General features: G+C 43.4%; 1 protein-coding gene across 7 annotated transcripts in view; it reads right to left on the bottom strand.

Moving 5' to 3' along the window:
• Positions 1-604: 604 nt before the first annotated feature.
• The window catches only part of LDB1 (LIM domain binding 1), a 159,043-nt gene continuing 139,068 nt past the window's right edge, over positions 605-20,579 (bottom strand). For 3 of the 7 annotated variants that reach the window (XM_066601068.1, XM_066601069.1, XM_066601073.1), the window contains exons 4-11: positions 20,394-20,472; positions 19,659-19,761; positions 17,522-17,694; positions 15,665-15,787; positions 15,227-15,310; positions 14,691-14,814; positions 14,466-14,614; positions 605-8,679 (exon numbers count right to left, since the gene is read on the bottom strand). In XM_066601068.1, the coding sequence (XP_066457165.1) occupies positions 8,449-8,679; positions 14,466-14,614; positions 14,691-14,814; positions 15,227-15,310; positions 15,665-15,787; positions 17,522-17,694; positions 19,659-19,761; positions 20,394-20,472 (1,066 nt within the window). In that variant the 3' untranslated portion in view covers positions 605-8,448. The other 4 variants (XM_066601071.1, XM_066601070.1, XM_066601072.1 and 1 more) reach the window with 4 other exon arrangements.

The following is a 20,579-nucleotide window of genomic DNA, read 5'->3' as shown; positions in this document are numbered from 1 at the left end:
CCTCCATAGGGGGGGGGGGGGGGGGGAAGAAAAAAGAGACTAAACCAGATGCAGCTGAACCTCTCGTTGCAAAACCCTCACTACAAAATGCAGATTTGGTGCGGAATTGCGAGCCATTTTCAATTCTGCATCAAAATCCACATGGAGGCCATGGATTTTGGAGCAGACTTTTCTGCATCGTGTGGTGTGTATTGAGGAAATATTCCGCTCTTGTAAAAAAGCGCCCTAAAAGTGTTCACACTTGTTGAGACCAGCTGTTAATCGTTGGGCAACCTGTCAGTAAGCGTTTCATTTCCCTGCAGCGCCTCCACGGGGAAAATGAAGCATTACAGTGTCTCATCAATGGGTTGCCTTGTATTGCAGGATAGGGCAGGTCTTCCAGATCAAAGGCGCTCTGTGTTACGGTTCACCACTCTGGTTAAGAGAGGAGAATTTTGAACATCGAACCACCTCTATTAACACAGAATGCAACACCTCACATTTTCCTACATCTTAGTAGGGAGGTTCTATGTATAGAGAATGATAGAATTCTGCTTCTACCATGATACCGGACTAAAAACACAGCTGTTCAGTAATAAAGAGGAAACCAGAGTAGAAACGTTCACACATAGAAACCCAGGTAGAGTTTATTATACAATATATTTATAAAGAAACCAGAGAAGAACCTCCGATTCAGAGGCTCCAATAATGAGGGGTGGGAGTACAATGATTCAAATGAACATTATGAAACTGGATTTTTTTTTTTATTGGTACCATACAGGACTCAATGGCACAAACTACGCATTGTCATGTGAGTGCGCTGATCGTTGGCAAAGTCTACAGGGCAATGGTCGGGAGAAGGACAAGGGTCAAAAATTTCACCATTTCACAACATAAAAATCCTAAACAGAAAGGGTTCATGGCATTTTCTGACCTCATTGTACCTTGTAAGAACCAAAAAAAAAATTATATATAGAACGTAGCACCCACACACATTTATATATACATATATATATTCTACAGGTCTCCTCCATTACCACCCCTGGTGAGCTATACAGAGAGATATGACATGGGTTTACAATGCATGTATTGCTGTAGATTACAAGTAGGGAAGACAGAACTAAAGAAACAAGTGAAAAAACATGTTAGAAGCAAAAGAGTGAATGTGGGTAGTATCAAAACATTTTTTAAAAAAACTGAAAAAAAAAATTAAAATTTCGAACTTTACACAATATATAAAGAACTAGAGATATAGGTCAGGTAAGAAGACCTTGTGGTCCAGAGAATGTTCAATTCTATTGGTAAGAATGAAGCCAATCTAAAAAGCAAGGAGTCGGTGTCATCACTTTTATTTCCAAAATCTGATGATGTCATCGGTCCTTGGGGGGTGTTGACTGGAAGTTGGCTGTTAAAGAACCATTCCTGTCCAGGACTTTCAGGGCTCTGATTTTGGATTTCTCAACTTTACTCGCACTATATACAATTCCGAAGCTCTTGGCCAAGGGCCCTTGTCGTTGGTGAGAGAAGAGCTCCTGAGTCATGGAAAGGAATATTTCACCATTCCTTCACAAAAATCTTTCCATTTTAAATTGCCATAAGGGACCAAAAAAACCAACAACTTTACTTGCAGCTCCACCAGGTTACTTGTCAGATGTCTTTGCATAAAACATGGCATGGCTATTGTCACATAAAAGTATGTCCAACAGCTGCTCCGAGGAAACCTCCTTCAAACATTTATCACACGTTAAAGAGGTTGTCCAGTTGTAAACTGTTAATGGTCTGTGAGCATAGGCCATCAATAGTAGATTGGCTGGAGTCCAAAGCCCAGGACCCCTTATCTGCTGTTCCTTGGGCTGGTATAGTCAATTCATGCTTGGAGAAGCTTTCTGCAGGAAGAAGACAGCAACGTTTCCACTGCAGTGGTCAGGCTTGGTATTACAAGCAAAGCTTTCATTCACTTCAATGGGAACTTTACACGTTATACCAAGCATGGCCACTGCAGTGGGAATGGAGCTATTTGCATCCTGCAGAAATCAGCTCAGTGCACAAGTGAAACTGTCTCAACAAACAGCTGATCAGAGAAGGTCCTGGATGGCAGAACCCTGCTGAGCCACTATTGCTGGCCTACCCTAAGGTCCCTCTAGTGGCCAATAACAGCAACTACTTATATGAATGCAACAGTCATCTATAGTAAAGTGTAGGGGGCAATAATCTAAAAACTGTAGAGGAAAAAAAAAAAAAAAACCCACAAAATTAAAATCCCTTTTAGGCTACATTCACTCAACGGATTTAAAAGTTACGTCTGAGTATCTGATGCAACTTGCATCAGACAGCAGATGGACATTTAAAAGCAGTTGTTCTCCTTCTAGCTGCTTTGTTGCAGGAAGCAGATGGCTCCATACAATGCACAGTACTCAGATTGGTTCTGCAGGCCGAGCCCCATTCACTTCAGTAAGACTGCAGCACCAACTACTGCTGCTGTCTGCTGTGGCCCAGTTAGTACTGCAGATCTACTGAAATGGAACTCAGCCTGCAGTACCAACCTAGGCCACCATGCAATGTATGGAGCTGTCCACTTCCTGCAAGATAACAGCTAAAAGTGGGACAACTTCTTTAACATGTTAACTTCTGTGCCACAGTTTTCTGTTACAATAGCTTTTATGATTTGTTGCACCAAGTTAACATTGGGTTAAAAACTTTACTATATCTTCATAACCGATCATTTTTTTTTTTAGATCTAAACAATAGGACCTCGTTATGGGGATTCATAAACAGGTGTACGCCAGAGGTCTAGTGTTAAAGGGTCAGACTTGAGTAAAAATTTGTGAATTTTCTGCTTTATACTTCTCGGCTTTTGTAAAAAGGATGCAGCTCTTGGCAGGAGCGGACAGGGGCGGGGCTGGCAATTGCTCAAATTTATTATAATTTACACAGAAACTGGCATGAATTATAGTACAAATCTATTGCAGGCCTGCCGTGGATTAACTGGCGCATGACCGGTCCAAGATGTGCCTAATGCAATAAATGGCATATCTTACTCTATTGGCCATTATCCAAGACCGCCACGTAAAATACCAGTCCAAGGGTCCTTGTTTATGGGCTGACGATCGTTCAGGTTCTTGAGGGATCACAGGAATCTGAACGATAATCGTTCAATGTAAATACCGACAGCGAATGAACGATAATTCATTCATCATTCAGTTTCTGGAGGCATCAAAAAGAATAAAAAAAAAAAAAAAAAAATGTTTAAATCAAACGATCAGCCTGTGTAATGGTCTCCGGCCCAATCCACCACCATTCACTGAGTAATCCTCTCTCATGCGTTAAAGCACAGGAGCGAACACCACTGAGATGGTTGTCGTGCACTGAGGCGCCCCGTGAACAATTTCCCTACAGTGCCCCCACAGGAGAAATGAAGCATTACATTTCTACTGATACTGAATGGAGAAAGCCTATTAATTAATAGGGTGTTTGATAATTATACTAAATCCAAGCTTTAGAAAATTTAACATTTTGTTGGAGTTCTTTACATGCTACATGCATTTTCGTATGGCCATTCTTAAGAACAGTAAAATGTGGACCATGCCCCAGATGTTTACTCCAGCTCTATAGAGCTACAGGTTTCTAATACCCATAAAACAGGGGTCACCGTAGCCTGAAAGGATTTACCAGGTAGGACAATCCTTATTAGTGGTAAAAGGATTCCCCTACAATAAGTAGATCCCTCCCAAAACTCCCAGAGGTCAGTTGTAATCAGTGGAGAAACCCTTCAGTAAGCGTTCAATATCCCTACAGCACCGCCACAGGGGAAATGAAGCATTACACTGTTCTAGTTTCCGCAAATCAGATGTCTATGCAATCCACACGTTAGGTCCTCCAAAGCAATAGGTACTCCGATCACTAGTAGATAAGGGTCATAAACATACACCCTCTTCATTTATCATCTCGTAAGTTTCACAGAACCCTTTAGGTATTAGAGGTCTAAGATCTACATTGGCTCAGCTGACAAAAATTTCAAAATACATTTCAGCAAAGGGTGGGCCAAACATCTTGAACCATTTCACTTAATGAAAAACCATAGAATTGTGCCAGACCGTCACCTCCCCTTTGCCGGCAGATGACGGTAACCACCCATTACAAAGGAATTCGATTTTAGTGGATTTTTGCCAAACTTGGCAGAATCCAGACAGAAATGTAAGGTCAAGTAACCACTGGATTCCTACCACTAATATTGCATTGGTTCCCGCACACATTACAATGTAGTCATCTGAACCTGCTGTTAACGGCAAAGTCCGATGACTCTCTAATGTGTGTCGGGGCAGCTGGACTTTCCTCCAAAAGATGATGTCGGGAGAAAAACGCATTGGTGACATTGAATTTTTAACGCTGTACCCTTTTGTTCCCCAGGAGAAGCCACCACCAGAATCCTCAACCTCAGCTTAACTCCATAAACACACGAACGCTCGTATGAGCCAAACATATGTGTATATGGAGAAGCCAGGAGAAAGAGCTGTCGGTTGAACAATTTTCTGTCTAGACAGTTGTTGAAGCATATAGACACCTTTACAACACGATAAAAGCCCATTTACATGCAACGATTATCGCTCAAAATTCAATCCGATCCTCGTTGCGTGTAAACGCTGCTATAGTTCACTTTTCAGCTGAACGATGATTTTAAGGCGAGCTTAAAAACCATCCTTCAGCCAGAGAGATAACAGGGACCTCACGCTGTGTTCTGCACGGGAGTCAGAAATTACACTGTATTCTGCCAACAGCCCGTGCTAGAACAGTGCAGCTGTATGCAGGGCTCAGACCACATGCGGTGCTCTTCAAACAGCTCTCAGAGGCCCTTTTACAAGCAAATGAAGGTAATAAAGTGTTAATGGACATTAGTGTCCATTAACACTTATTGCAAACTGATCGCTCAAACGGTCAATATTTCAATCCTTTGAAAGATTCTTTGCGTGTAAATGGGCCTTTAGAAGGAAAGCTTTATGAATTTAATTTTAAAAAAAAAAAAACAAAAAAAAAAAACATGGCTTTTCTTCTTGCTTTGTTCTCCTTTAATGTCCTTAAATACAACATAGACTTGCATCAGACTCCATTGTATATGTAGCCGTTCTAGGCCGTACCCAAGGGCAAAAACATGAAGATATTAAAACAAAAAAAAAATTGAAGCCGCTTTTTACACACATCACATTTGTAAATTTAAAGGAATTCTTCACAATTGCTGCTCAGGGATACAAACAATCGGGTCTCCATTACCTGCATAGAGAACAGAGCTATTCTAATACCTATGCTTAGGGAGAGAAGCAGCAAATAATAGAATACCCCTTTAAATTTAAAGCTACCCCTTTCATTCTTTTGCTTGCAACACAACTGGTTGGACTCCACCCTCGAAAAAAGGGGGTTGGGTCCCCAAACATGTAAATGCAAACCAGACCATAGAACATTACATGGTTACAGAGAACTGGTGACCAAAAAATAAAACCCCATTTATTACAGTCCTCATTACGGGGACACAAGAAAGTCCTCCTTTCCCCTCCCCCCCAAATATCATATTACCTATACATATATATAAAAAAAATAAAATGGATAATCTTTTCTAAATGATAATACATTAAGACTAGAATTACACACAGCTTCTACTGAGCGGAAATGTACAAGCACAAGATACAGAAACCCAAGCGAGAGAACAGGTTGGTAAGGAGAAAGGAGGTGGGGGAAGGTATTATCACACAACTTTACATAGAAGGGAAGAGCGCCAGCCTTAGTCGGCCTTTTCTCTTCCGCTCGGAGGGATTACAAAGGAATTCGGCAAAGTCTTTCCTTGGTTTGAAGCCTTTGGAACTGTATAAAACAAGATTCCCCAGAGATATAGAATAAGCCAGTACAAAATCAGGACAGCATTTTTTTAACTTACTTTTTTTTTTTAATAATCTTATTTAAAAATAAAAAACAAAAAAAATAAAAATAAAAACAGAATAAAAAAAATTAGAAAAGCGAGAAAGAACGAGGCACTGTGGAGGTCGCAACTGCCGGATCAACGCCATCATACGTGAAAGGAACAGGATGAATATGTACAATGAGCTGGAATCAAATGAAACACGGATGAACGCCTTACGCAATATAGTAACTACTTAATGCCCACGTCATGCCAAGCTACATGTGCCGCCATAGTCTTACATGTCTTTGCTCAGCCAGTACAATTAACAAGGGTGCTCTATTCTCCCGACACGCACCCTTACCATTAGATACATCTATAGGTCCATACCTATACAGGGGACAGTGTGGGATTCCATATGTACTGTAGGTACGACACTACGTGCATAGCCCCAATGGTCTATTTCAGCTGCACATCGGGAAGCAGCAGTACTTCTATAGAGAGGCTTTATCCATGGAGATTGAATCCTTACGCGGACCTGTCACGTCAAAGCCTTCACATGAGTGAGGCCGGTGCACCTGCCAGGGGACTGGCTGCTTGGCCAATTTTGAGAACTAAGTTAGCCCTCTTCTCCATCATGGCCAATGCAGATAGAGAAGGGGGCTGACCAAGCCTGGAATGATGATCTGCCAAACCAGGCAGGTTCCCAGTGGTCTGCCCATGGCAGTCACAGAGTGGCCAGCTACGTTTGTCTTGCTCTGACTGGGCACCATAAGGTCTCTGATGACTCAGCTGACTTAGTGTCTTATTTACAAGGGTGAGTATAACATTTGCGTTCCGTTTGCGTTGAGAGCTCAGACTCAATGAAGTGAATGCAGCAGTTTACACATTTTTTTCATAGACCAATGGTCCATGTAAATAAGAGAAAGAAAAAAAAATATCACAGCATGTCTTATTTTGGTGTGTTTTTGAGCACTAAAATCATCCATTAAAGTCAATGGGGTTTGTGAAAAGAAAAAAAAAAAAGCAAAGTGGGAAGCACTCCCAAGGCTGGGTGTGCACTCAATTTAATTTTCACACGCTTATTGACTTCAATGGGCGTTTTAAATTACAACAGTTGAGCCACCTTACATTTTTTAAGACATATGTGAAAAACAGATAACACTTAGAGGACACTTGACTTGGTGTTGAAGCTAGGCTGAATTGGAGGTTTCGACACCACAGGTCTGGGTAAGGATTTTGCCTCTCTTAGCAATCCCTTTAAAGTGAATTTCTACCGCTTGATAAGCATTTTGTATTTTTTAGTCTAATTTAGTCCAAAATTTTGCACCGATCTTTTTAGATATTTTTAAAGGGGTACAAGTTTTTTTTTAAACAAAGTTCCAACCCCCTACATGAACCAAGTTAAAGTGAACCTTTTAGGATTTGGAACAACATTTCTGGGTAAAAAGCACAATAAATCAAGACAAGACTCCTAGGAGAGACAATAGGAGACCTGCTTACTCTGGCCATGCAGGCTGACAACTTTCAGTGTTAGTACAGAGCAGACTGTCAATCGGCCTGTGTAGGCAGAATGAACAGGACTCTCATTGTAACTCCTAGAAGTCCTGTTAGGATTTAATGCAGCATAAAATCACCCATGTTCACTATGGGTAGGAGTTTACGGCATACTAGTTATACATTGAACTCAATAAGAACACAGTATGCAGTAGAGCTCCCTCTAGTGGTGAATTCAGGCATCCACCAATCTTTTCATTTAGTCTTTTCAAAGGATTTAGAGCTCTGTGAGAGAAAAAATGAACCACCAATTGCCATAAAGTTAAAGAAATTAATCAGCACAGAATGCTTATCCTAAAACCATTACAATGTTAAGAAAGGTGGAAATTCACTTTAAGCTGGGTCATAAAAGACTCCTTTTAAAAGGGTTTAAATTAAAACAGGATCTTAGAAAAAAAAAGTAATCTTTAAGGGGACAACGCCTTTAATTTGGACATGAACCCCAGTGATTTTTTTTAAAGGGGTTTTCCCATGACTGAAAAAATTATTTCACAAGCACTCTGACCAGAACATGTGATGCAGCCAGTAATTGGCTGCAGTAACCAGGAAAGTCAGAGTGCTTGTGATGCAATTAAGTCATGGGAAAACCACTTTAGAGGAAACCCATTGGAACTGGAAATCTATTCACAGCAAATGCCCTCAGTGAGGTCACTTGTTCATAAGCCACAACATGACAACCCACTTTAGTGCCAACAATTAACCCTTCCCACCCCTTGACTGACTTTAAATTTACAACCCCTCCCTATAATTTGTTCATTATCAGTTACTGGTCCACAGTACCTCGGCTCCTCTCGCAGTAACCCCTTTCCTATAAAAGGTAGGACCTGTAGCAAAGGGGTTAAAAATTTTAAAACGTCATTTTTTTTTTATTATTTCAATTTACAGGTAGATAAGTTCCAACTTTTTTTTTTATTTTTTACTTTTTTTAACTTTTTCTCGACTTTTATTTTAAAACAAACAATTTGTTCCTCCACATCGGCCTGTTATACACATATATATATTTTATTCTATTTTCTTGTTTTTTATCTTTACTGTGAAGCCTGTGAGGTTGGGTTCTCCGATTTGCTTTCTTGGCTTGAAGGTGGTTTGCTGTTCCAGGGGCTGTTGGCGCCTAGTGCGGGGGAGTTATTGAAGCTATCCTCATCGTCAATTCCATTGGCAGCATCAAACTGAGTGTTCTCCAGGCGGGTTATCAGTCGCTCATCTTCATCCCCGAATTCTCCTCCCATAAGGGTTGGTTCGCCCACCACCATTACATCCTGAAAGGGAAGAGTTCCAGAAACATAATCAAGGCAGAGGCGTGTCCCTTCCTTCCACTACTACGCGTGGTCAGAAGCGGCTCCTTGGAGGTCAGGGGAAAGCTGAGGCCTGCAAAAATGCACGTAACGTAAGGGATGTAGGATTAAAGCCCTAGTTATCACAAAGAAGCATGTGTTTATTTATGCATTACCCATATCTACTCCCGGTAAGAACCCTAGACGGGTCTCATCATCACATGGATGTAAGTTCTGCTTTAATCCACCCGCAAACCATACTTTATAGCTTCTGGATGTCCCCACATAGGAAAGTAGCAGTATTAGGCTAATGATTATATCTAACCACACCTCCTTTAGAGACCCCGCCTATCAGTTTCAGACTGCAGCCTAGCAGGGGCATGGAGTCAAATGCAGGTGTCAAAGAGGTTATTAATGGAAGACAAAAATGTGCAATTTCTAGAAAAAAAGAACTTCCGGACGGGGGGGGCTTAAAACGAAGTAGCTACCCTATTTCCCCAAAAGTAAGCCCTACCCTGATTTTTCAGGATTTTTGGGGGAGGCTTGAAATAAGTCCTACCCCCAAAATAAGTCCTAGTTGCATTACATTAAAAAGAAAAGTTAAAAGAAAAAAGTATCCAAAATAGCGCTTCACGGGATGAAGTATATTATTCTAGACCTTGAAAGGTGTAGGTTTTATTGCAACGCGTTTCAACCCACTCACGGGTCTTTTTCAAGCATCAAGATGCTTGAAAAAGACCCGTGAGTGGGTTGAAATGCGTTGCAATAAAACCTACACCTTTCAAGGTGTAGAATAATATACTTCATCCCGTGAAGCGCTATTTTGGATACTTTTTTCTTTTAACTTTTGTGCACACTGGGCTCCCTGTTCCTGGGGACCCCAGACATCCAAGCGGCTCTCCGGACAGGATAGGGAAGGAAGTTTCACTACAGGCTATCCCGGATGTGGAGGCACTAGTGAGTTAACCCTTTACAGGGTTGCTCACACAGTGCCGGGTAAGTCCTTTGTTCTTTATATCTTCATACATTTATATGTTGATAAAGTCATTTGGTACTGTTGGAGCGCTTCCACTGATCCCGATACTATTGTCACATTAAAAAGAAAGGAATACATTACCTAGCAAGTTCAGGCCAGGTCCATTGTGCGGCTCTCCAGAGCTCCTACGTGCTTCTTGCAGTCCTCGGTCGCCCACAAAAGATCACTTCCTGGTTACAGGTTTCATAAATTCTGCCTCCAGGAAGTGATGGCTCTGATTGGTTCTCAAGCGCTGCTCAACCAATCAATACAGGGCTTGATGAACCAATGTGATGGCTGTGATTGGTTCATCAACCACTGCTCAGCCAATTACAGCCATTGCGTTTTGGAGACGGGATATATGATTTGGCCAATCAATGCCGCGGCTCAGCCAATTTATAAATCCTGCCTCAACAAAACGATGCTGTAATTGGTTCTTCGACTGCTGCTCAACCAATCAATGCATGCAGCTCTCGATAAACCAATAACAGCCATCGCGCATTGGTTCAGCAACAGCTGCATTGCTTGGCTAAGCAGCGTTTGAGAACCAAATTGGAACCATCGCCTCCTGAAGGCGGGATTTATGAATCCTGTAACCAGGATGTGATCTTCTGTGGGTGGTTAAAGACTGCAAGAAGCACATCAGAGCTCCAGAGAGCAGCGGGAGGGACCTGGACCAAGCCTGCTAGGCAAAGTATAATAAGACATCCTCCAAAAATAAAACCTATCGCCTCTTTTGGGGCAAAAAATAAAACACGGGTATAAGTCATTTGAGTGTACTTCAAACCTAGTTAACCCAGTGTACTAGTTGGAATGCCATGCTGTTAGGGGTGTGCCTGACTACATGTACTTACTGTTTCCAATAGCAACTAGCAGAATAGTGAATGCAGCTCAGGATGTAACTCCGTATCAGTATAGGATAACTAATGTATATATACAGCGACTCCACTAGCAGAATAGTGAGTACAGCTCTGGAGTATAACACAGGATGTAACTCAGGATCAGTACAGGATAAGTAATGTATACATACAGTGACTCCACTAGCAGAATAGTACAGGATAAGTAAAAGCATTACACAAACTTTAAGGTAGATTATAGGTGGGTAGGTGTGTGTATGCACAGTATATCTATCTATTACACACAGACATGATGTTGAAAAAAGTTTTCCGGTTGTGTAACTATTGATGGCTTATCCTCAGAATAAGTCCTGAATAGAAGATTGCTGGGGGTCTGTTGCCTGGGACCGCCACAGATCAGTTTTCCAGACTAGCATACTTGTGCACTGAGCAGATTTCTGAAGGAAGCAGACAGCTCTGTTCACACTGCAGTGGCCAGGTATGGTATTGCAGACAAAGTTTCCATTCATTTCAGTGGGAACTTGCACAAGCAGCTCCAACTGTTTCATTGTCCGCCACCCAGAGACAGGTGGCACCATCGTTACAGGCCTTTATGTCTCAATCAAATTTATTTCCAAGTGCCTGGCTGATAAACATGGCACCCATGGTTCCACGGCACCCATTGCACGCACTACCTTTGAAACTTACTGTCGCCAGCTTGCAGTGGTGTCGTGAACGACGAAACTGGACTGTGACTGAGTGGAATTGGGTTGTCTTTAATTCGGGCGCTGACGACGGCCATGTTAATGTCTGGTGACCTTGGGGTGAGCGCCTGAATCCTGCCTTTGTTGTGGAGCGGCACACTGCCCCCTGCTGGTGTAACGGTCTGGGGACTCGGCTCATCATCTATCACAGTCGGTCACCCCTAGTAGTGGTACAGGGGACAATGACAGCTCAGCAATATGTTCAGGACATCCTGCAGCCACGTGTTCCTCTCATGGCGGCTTCCAGCAGCATAATGCTCAGCTGCACACACAAGGGGGTCACAGGAAGCCCCCACAACATTGTCACACTTCTGTGGCTGCCCCGTCGCCAGATTCATCACCAAGAGAACATTTATGAGACTATCTGGGATACCAGCTTCATCAGCCTACGAGTTTGCACGATCAAGAGGCTCAGTTACAGAAAATGTGGATAGGTATACCGCAGGATACCATACAGGACCTGTATGTCTCCATCTTGTATCAAAGCTAGAGGGGGCCAAACAGTGTACTACAGCCTTCATGCCCGCCTGTATCACATCTTGTATCCAAGATAGAGACCGTACAACAGGGTACTAGAGCCTCCCTGCCCACCCGTATCACATCTTGTATCCAAGCTAGAGGTGGTACATCATCAGGGTACTAGAGCCTCTATGCCCGCCTGTAGCACATCTTGTATCCAAGCTAGAGGCGGCCAAACAGCATACTACAGCCTTCATGCCCGCCTGTATCACATCTTGTATCTAAGCTAGAGGTGGTACATCAGGGTACTAGAGCCTCCATGCCCACCCGTATCACATCTTGTATCCAAGCTAGAGGTGGTACATTAGGGTACTAAAGCTTCCATGCCCACCTGTAGCACATCTTGTATTTAAGCCCGAGGAGGTACAGCAGGGTACTAGAGTTTCCATGCCTGCCTGTATCACATCTTGTATCCAAGCTAGAGGCGGCCAAACAGCATACTACAGCCTTCATGCCCGCCTGTATCACATCTTGTATCTAAGCTAGAGGCGGTACAACAGGGTACTAGAGCCTCCATGCCCACCCGTATCACATCTTGTATCCAAGCCAGAGGTGGTACATCAGGGTACTAGAGCCTCCATGCCCACCAATATCACATCTTGTATCTAAGCTAGAGGCGGTACAACAGGGTACTAGAGCCTCCATGTCTGACCATATCACATGTGGTATCCAAGCTAGAGGTGGTACAACAGGGTACTAGAGCCTCCATGTCCTCCTGTATCACATCTTGTATCTAAGCTAGAGACAGTACAACAGGGTACTAGAGCCTCCATGTCTGACCATATCACATGTGGTATCCAAGCTAGAGGTGGTACAACAGGGTACTAGAGTCTCCATGCCTGCCCATATCACATCTTGTATCTAAGCTAGAGGTTCTATATCAGGGTACTGGAGAGTCCATGCCCGCCCATATCACATCTTGTATCCCAGACTAGAGGTGGTACAACAGGGTACCAGAGCCTCCCTTCAAGGGTTCAGTCTTCTGCAATACATTCTCCTGTTCCTCTGATATTGTAATCACTTACTTATAACATTACAATCACACTTAGAAAGTTTCATTCAATTCTGACCCCTCCTTCTAGGAGAGGGATTGTTTTGACAAGGACTGTATAATCTACATAAAACGTCTCATGTAGATTACAGTACCTGTATTATAAAGTTGCAAACAGTCCCAGGTACCACCCACAAAGCGATGGGATTTATGCAAATTTCCCCCAAAGTGGGCCGTTTGCAGTTTTCCTGGTTGTTTTGGGGGCGTTCCTGGGCAGGGTTTAATTGTCCTTAATTATGTCGGCATCTATGCTATTATTTTCCAGAGCTGCATTCAAGATTCTCCTGACTGATGTTGGAAACAGAAATTTGTGGATAAACATGCAATATACTCTACAGCTTAATGGTTTCAAAATGTTAAATGCACATTGAAAAAAAAAAGAGCCCCCCCCTCCAATAAACCATACAAGTGCATGTAATTTTAAGCATATCTGCACACTTTTCCAGCCTATATGTTGAACGTATAACTGTACATTTCTATATATTTGGGTCTGTTTTTACATTAAGAATGTACACATTTGTGAAGTCTAATAAGTAACTGCATCTTCAATTAAAAAAAACAAAAAAACAACATGTACAGACCAGTTGATAAAACCTTATAAAAAATGCTAACAGCCTATTCTGTATATTTTTCTTACAAAACCCCTACTCAGCTATGCATCTAGGTGAACATGCCTCCATTCCTCTATTCACATGGACTGTGAAATCAAGAGTTGTTCTGTGCTGCGGACAGCTTCTCCCCTTCACAGTTCCCATTCCCCACTGGACCCCATGCACTGTCAATATGTCAATGCATCTGGATGTGACATATACCACTGTATACCAAATGCATTGAGTCCCTGACAGTGCATCAGGTCTGTCGAGGGATGGGAACTGTGAAGGAGAGAAGCTGTCTGATGCACAGAACGGCTTCTCCTGACACAGCGCCGGGGACGGTGGTAGGAGAGGAGATGCAGTACTAATAAAAGGAGCGCTGGGGAACAGGAGGACAAAGTATGTTTGATGATCAATAACCATGCAGATACAGCTTGAACTTCCTGTTCTGCTATGCAGTTAGATGAAGACGATTGCTCAGCACTGTCTTCACGTACCTGCATAAGGGTTTTCTATGAAAAGTGTACAGAATAGCCTGATAAAACCTATTGCAAACATGCTTAGAATCATCTACTCTGTACATATGTTTTCTTATTTAAAGTGCAGTTACGTTTTAAAGTTTTTGGAGTTAAAAAAACTTTTTTCTCTAAGCATCGGAGAACAAAAAGTGTATATGCTACACTATATGCTATATATGGGTGCGTAAAGATTTAGGTTTTTAAGTCTCCATTGCTATTGACTGTACCCATTAGGGTAGATTCCCAAAAATCTAGCGCAAATCAAAATAATGGCGTTGCCCATACAGATCTCACTTTTAGACCGGCTGACAAATGAACACAAGGACTTTGTTTCTATGAGTGATCCATCTATTACCTTGCACTACAAAACCGCTACCCTGCGCTCATCACCATCAGGTGTCTACAGCAACCAGGGACGGCTAATAAAAGGTCAGGCTGTTGGGGTATAAGGGAAAAATTAAAAGGTGATGCTTACAGGTACCTGGCTGGAGAGGGCGAAGGTACTGGCCGGACTTTTCTTCTTACTGTTACTGTTGTTTGTGTTGCCCCCTCCAGAGCTCATTGTGCTCCCCCCAGACATCTTCCTTTTCCTTCTCTTATTAGGGGCTTGTCGGGCTGGTTCAGCTACAGGAATGAAACGGAGATCAGCATGGTAGGTAAAAATAGCAGAATGACAAGTGCAGTTCTTACGAATGCTCACCAGGTGGCGCTACCATTCTCTGCCATTTCTGAAATAGACAAGTCTTTAAGCAGTCTCTGGGGCTTAAACTGTACGTCTTGTGCCGGGACATGAGCTCCTGCATGGGCTCCAGAATTACACACAGCTGTGAGGAGAAGACATAAGAAGAAGGTTAAACCACCGAATAGAAGTCAGAGTACGACTTTGTTAGCATGGCTTAAGAGGGTACAACTATTATTTGAAAAGTTGCCCAAAAGTCAACTTTCGGGCAACTTTTCAGGGGAAAGGGAACCAATGGTGGCAAGGTCAGCCTAAAAGTTCTTATGGGACCACAATTACTAGCAGTTACACCAGTTTGGGATTTTATACACCACCATGAAGGAGTTCATGGCACCCACATACTGCTCCAGCACAGGGGCACTTTATTGCTTTGATCAAAGGTCTACTTAGGGCAGGTAATGCAGCTTCAGCTGACTATTAAGACATACGACCAATACAAATATTACCTGGCATAGGCGGTCTTGGACCTAAGGGACGTAGACCCATCATTTACTCACCCGGAGGTAGTTGAGCGTAGAGTTTGTTAGTCCACATCTTGTGATGTTCTTTGACAACTGGTCCAACATTTGGGGGTCCTGGGCCTAAAAGAAGAAAAAAAAAAAGTGGTCACATTTTTAAAAGTAGTGCAGCAAATGTATTCAGTATTAACCTGTGACATCACTGAGCCATGAGGTGCTTTGATGATGTCATTTATCTCATGAAGGTAGCACCTACCCCCTACCATTACCTTGAAGCAGCCCTCCAATGCCTGACAAAGCCAAGATTACTGTATCGCTTCACACTGTGCATTGGTAGTCTAAGACACTACACTCTGCTCCGATTGGCTGGCCAGCATTGCTCATGATCCCAGGATCATGACGGAGGGCTGCTTTAAATATGGTTAAGACTGCAAAACAAGATTATTGTGAATTCTGATAATAATGTTCTGTACTTACATGCATTGCAAGGATACTGCGGGGAATAAGCTCTCGATGTTGCCGGATACTAAAATGCCACGTTTTTATCCTCATCATGTCATCAAACATGAACTCCAGGTATAACCTCCCCTCTACGCACACCTGCAGAAATAACATGAGGAGACTGGGTTATGCAGGACAATAAGGGAACATTGAAGAAAAAAAAAGGTAGCTATACCCCTGCATGACCACAAGATGGCATTATGTCAACTTACTATTCCTTGTATTACAGAGTATAGAATGTCTCTCTTAAAAGGGGTCTGTCAGGTCATCATTTAAAACGAGCCCAATCAGTAGTGGACAGACAGGAGTTGTCATTTGTACTGCCCGCTGTCCAGTGTGGCGGGCCGGACAGTATCAGTAGATGGTGAGAAAGTATGGGCGCCGACATCACTTCCATTGTTATTAATGGGAGAGCCACGCTGCTGCTGTTACGGGGTATCCTACCCAGGACAGGATACCCCGTAACAGAAGCATAAAGTCTAGCAGCAGTGCGGCTCTTCCATTGATTTTAATGGGAGTGAACTGGCGCCCGAACATTCTCTACTGTCTGCTGATCCAGCCCACGGTCCAATCAGTGGATGACAACAGTCACAAGCAACTGACCCCTGTCCGTTAACTACCAATGACCTATCCAGAGGATAGATGATCAGTCAAAACAAGCCAAGACAACCCCTTTAAAGTGAACCCATCATGTACTTTATGCTGCCACTCACAGATTCCAGCAGCCTGTCACTTATGAAGTGTTCTCTTTTTAAGAACTTACAGGGTGCTCCAGCAGCATCTAGCAAAATAGGAGTTACAATTATTAAAGAGGCACCGTATAATAGCAAGACAACTGCCAATCACAGGGAGTGGACAGACTAGCAGCGCCTCAAGACTAAGTGTGATTGATCTCTTGCAGGGAGCTGATGGAACAACTTGTAAGTTCTTAAAACAGCTGCACTTTACCCCATAAGACAGACTGCTGAAATCAGTTTGTCACCAAGTTCAATTGCCTGATCATTGGGTCCTGTAAAACTGCAGACGATCAACCAACGAATCTGCAAACACTTGTTCCTCGACTGATTGCCCCATTTATGCACATCTTCCCCGTGTGAACACGGAGACGTTCCGACAGGGCCAGCTGTACAACTGATCATGTGTGAAAAATCTGAATGAGCACCGACCAACATACTTCGTTAATTGGTACTGCTTACAGCAGGCTGACAATAGGCCTGGCTTAAAATGACATTTCCACTGCTTGCACTTGTTCTAGTAGAGGTTTGTGCTCCAGAGCTGTTCTTCACTGGTTAGGCCGCTTGCACATGAACGGCTCGGATTCCACAAGCGGAATTCTGCCGCGCAAGACCTGCGATTTATTGTGGAAACGAATTGTGTTTGCGGACAAGACTGTTCTTCCACACGGATGCGCAAAAGGTTAATGCCCAGACGACATTATCTTGTGCTTTTGTGATGGTTGCATCCGAACGTCTGCTTGAAGCTGCAGAACTTAATGCCTTCCAATGGACGAATATTACAGCGGATCGTCCGCTTGGGTGCCAATCGCAGATTCCACAATTCAAATCTGTTTGCGTGCAGACAGCCTTATGCATCTTATAATTTATGGAAAGGCATTCTTGGTTATCCAGCAAGCAAGTATGCAGACATTCCCTGTCCTCCCCTTCCTCCATGTTGGTCAGTACTACAAGGGTTGTACAGATTAGAGAGAGACAGAGCTAAGGTACCCAACATAACTCAAGAACAGGTGTGGCGCTGCTACTGGAGGAAAGCAGCCATGTTTTCCTAATCCTGTACAACCCCTTTAAATCTCACCTGTCGACTGGGCGTTCTTACCTGTGTAAACATGGGTTTGCCATGTTGTGTGACCATTGTGCACTGATCGCAGTCCAGAGAGACAAAGTTATTATGGAATGACTCCTTGGGGTGTTTCAAGACATAGTACAGCTCTGTGGCTCCACCTTCGAATATACTGCGGAAATACCGAGGAATAAGCGTCCGTCCAATTGCTGAAGTGATAGAAAACAAGACCATGTTATTACCGACCTTACAAGAGTCATTATATACTCCATGCACAATGAGAGGACATGTTATGGTAGTGGTTGCACATGAGCCCTGGTGCCTGAGGGGGAAGTAAAGTCCCACTGCACATAATATACCATTATATATGGCAGTTGGCAGTCCAGCCATAGATGGTCCTCAAGCTGCTGTAAATGGGATTCTATTCTGCTACTCTCCCAACTTAAGTCTCAGATATGTCCCCCTTGTAAGAGAGCAGCCCTACTACATATATATGGAATAGCTCCTCACAATCTTTGCCCAAGAACACCTGAAATGTCTCAGAAATGTCCACGAATGTCCCCGCTAGTCTTCACGTCCCACTGCATCAAGACAGCGATGAGATCACCTACAGCAGATACAGGTAACTGGCTGCAGCCAATCAAAGGCTCATTTCATCTGGTGATTAAAAGGGGTTGTTCCAAGTTCTAAAGTTATCCCCTTTGCACAAGATAACTTTATGCTCGATGGGGGTCCAATTGCTGGGACTTCTACCAATCCCAAGAACAAGCGTTTGGTCGGTCCCTGAGTGAATGAATCGGGGGTCGTTCAGGCGCGCCGTTGCATTACTGAAGTGCTTGAAACTGGACAATTCCTTTAACAGCAGTGGTCCCTGAAGAAGGTGACGTCATTGCGCCTGCAGAATGGTAATGGCAGGGACCCCGACCGATCCCCAAAATGATGGTCTCAATAGTCCTCGCTTGAAGTGTAGGGCATGTATGGAGTGCCACTGCTCCATTCATTTCAATGACAGTGTCAGAAGTACAAGCACTCAGCAATTCTTCAGAGCAGTCACTGAAATGAATAAAGAGGGGAAATTCAGGACCCCCATTCACAGAATCAGTAGGGGTCAAAGTGAGCAACACCCACTGATTGTAAAGTTGTTTGCCGAAATCTTTAGATCTTCATACAACTCCTTTAACCCTTTCCAATCCAATTTGTATCCTGGTTTTCCTAGGGGGCTTACTCTTTTTCTGCCATTTTACAACAGCGCTATCTGCTGGCTAAAGCCAGTACTGCATGAGGTGGCACATTGGATTAACTCCGACAGAAGAGAAGCTGGCAATATACAGCAAGAGAACCCCAACGGACGTCTTCCAACATCGGAGCTGTACAGCCTTAAATCATAATGTCATCAGAGGTCAGACAGTGGATGGAAAGGGTTAATTATGTTGAAAAGCCTTTTAAAGCGATTCTCTGATTTCAGACAATCCAAGATGGCCGCAACACTCCTCTGACTACCTGATGCAAACTAATGCACAATTTGTATCAGTAGTCTATGACGCTACACACAGCTCCAATTGGCCAGTGCTGCTTATGTGAGCAGCGATGGCCAATCAAAACAGCGGGTAGTGTCTTAGACTAATGATCCAAGGTGAGAATCAGGCCGTCAGAGAAGCGGTACGGTTGTCTTGAATTGTATGGGACTGGGGGGGGGGGGGGGGGGGGTCACTTTAAAGGGTTGGACAGTGACTTATAGGGAAACTACCTTCCAGTAGGTTGCCCTAGAGACAGTTTTGCATCTTCCTGGAAGGAGGGCTAATTTTGGCAGTAACACCTGAAATAGCACCACTCGTGTATACAGGCTGTGTATGGTATTACAGTTAAACCCATTAAAGCGGGGAAGCAGCCCATTTTAAATTAATCCCATGCAACCCATTAAAACACATGTGATAACATCAAGGGGCTAACCACACTGTATCTTGTTGCATCCGTTTTATCTACGGGCTTCGGAAGTATGCCCCTGCTTGACCGCGGCTCTCCAGACTCCAACTCTGAGCATCATATGCTTTAAATTTGGGTCTGGAGACCAGCAGTCAGGCTGGGGCATAGTCCATACATAAAACGGATGCAACAAGAAAGACAGGGTGGTCAGCCCCCAAGTCCACCAGAACAACTACTTCACACGACTCACTATATCTCTTTGGTCCATCCTCCAAGCAAAAAGTGATGGTCAACATGGCGTCATCTTCAAAGAACTCTGTGGTGAAGGCGTCCCACCAGAGATTGTCACATTCCTGTAAACAAAGTTCCGATTACTTAAAGGCAACTTTTCACCATGTTCATGCTACCCAAACTACGAGCCGCATGAACGCGGGACAGGTAATTTGCGACATGTACGTTGTATTCTGAAACGCTGCGGTGTTTCAGAAAAAAAAAAAGTGGAGGAGTGTCACGTTGGCCTCTAGCTGCCCATTCACCTACAGAGTGACAGCTCTAAACACAAACCGGGAGGGAGCTGCCACTCTAGGTGGTCCAGGCTTACCTCCATGACGACTCCAAATTCCATTCAGAATGGATTGGCAAAGTATTACTTTCAATTGTGCCTCTCATACACAGCGTGCGCAAAAGAGAACGCAGCATGAACTATCTCAGCACGTATTACGCGCTCATACACGCCAAGATAGAGTATGGGGGTTGTCAGTACGCAGCAAGTACGTAATGCACTGCTGCGTCCAGTATTAAAACGCTCATGTGAACCCTAAGACACGCATGCCGCAATATACATACCGGTCCGGGTTCATGCTGCATGAACCTGCTTAAAGTTCCCTCTAATGCAAGTTCTTCACACAACTTATAGAAAAGTTTAGATCATCAAAAACGTGCAAAAGCAGACCCCCTGACGGAGGCACACTGCCTAGATACGATCTACCTCTGTCCAATTTTGCAGACGTTTGTTCAGTTCAAATATTCTGTAGTCGGTCTGGTTCCCATACGGCGTATGTCTCCTGTCAGCAAAAGGAAAAAAAAGTCAGAACGAAATTTTACCAAAGCGGGACCATATTTTGACATAATTTTTTATTGTTGAACCTACGATCAAGTTTAACCCCTTAAA

This window comes from Eleutherodactylus coqui, chromosome 4 (genome assembly GCF_035609145.1).
Source record: "Eleutherodactylus coqui strain aEleCoq1 chromosome 4, aEleCoq1.hap1, whole genome shotgun sequence".
Classification (NCBI taxonomy): Eukaryota; Metazoa; Chordata; class Amphibia; order Anura; family Eleutherodactylidae; genus Eleutherodactylus; species Eleutherodactylus coqui.
The sequence above is the reverse complement of the archived record's forward strand: the minus strand, read 5'-3'. Positions and strand labels throughout refer to the sequence as shown.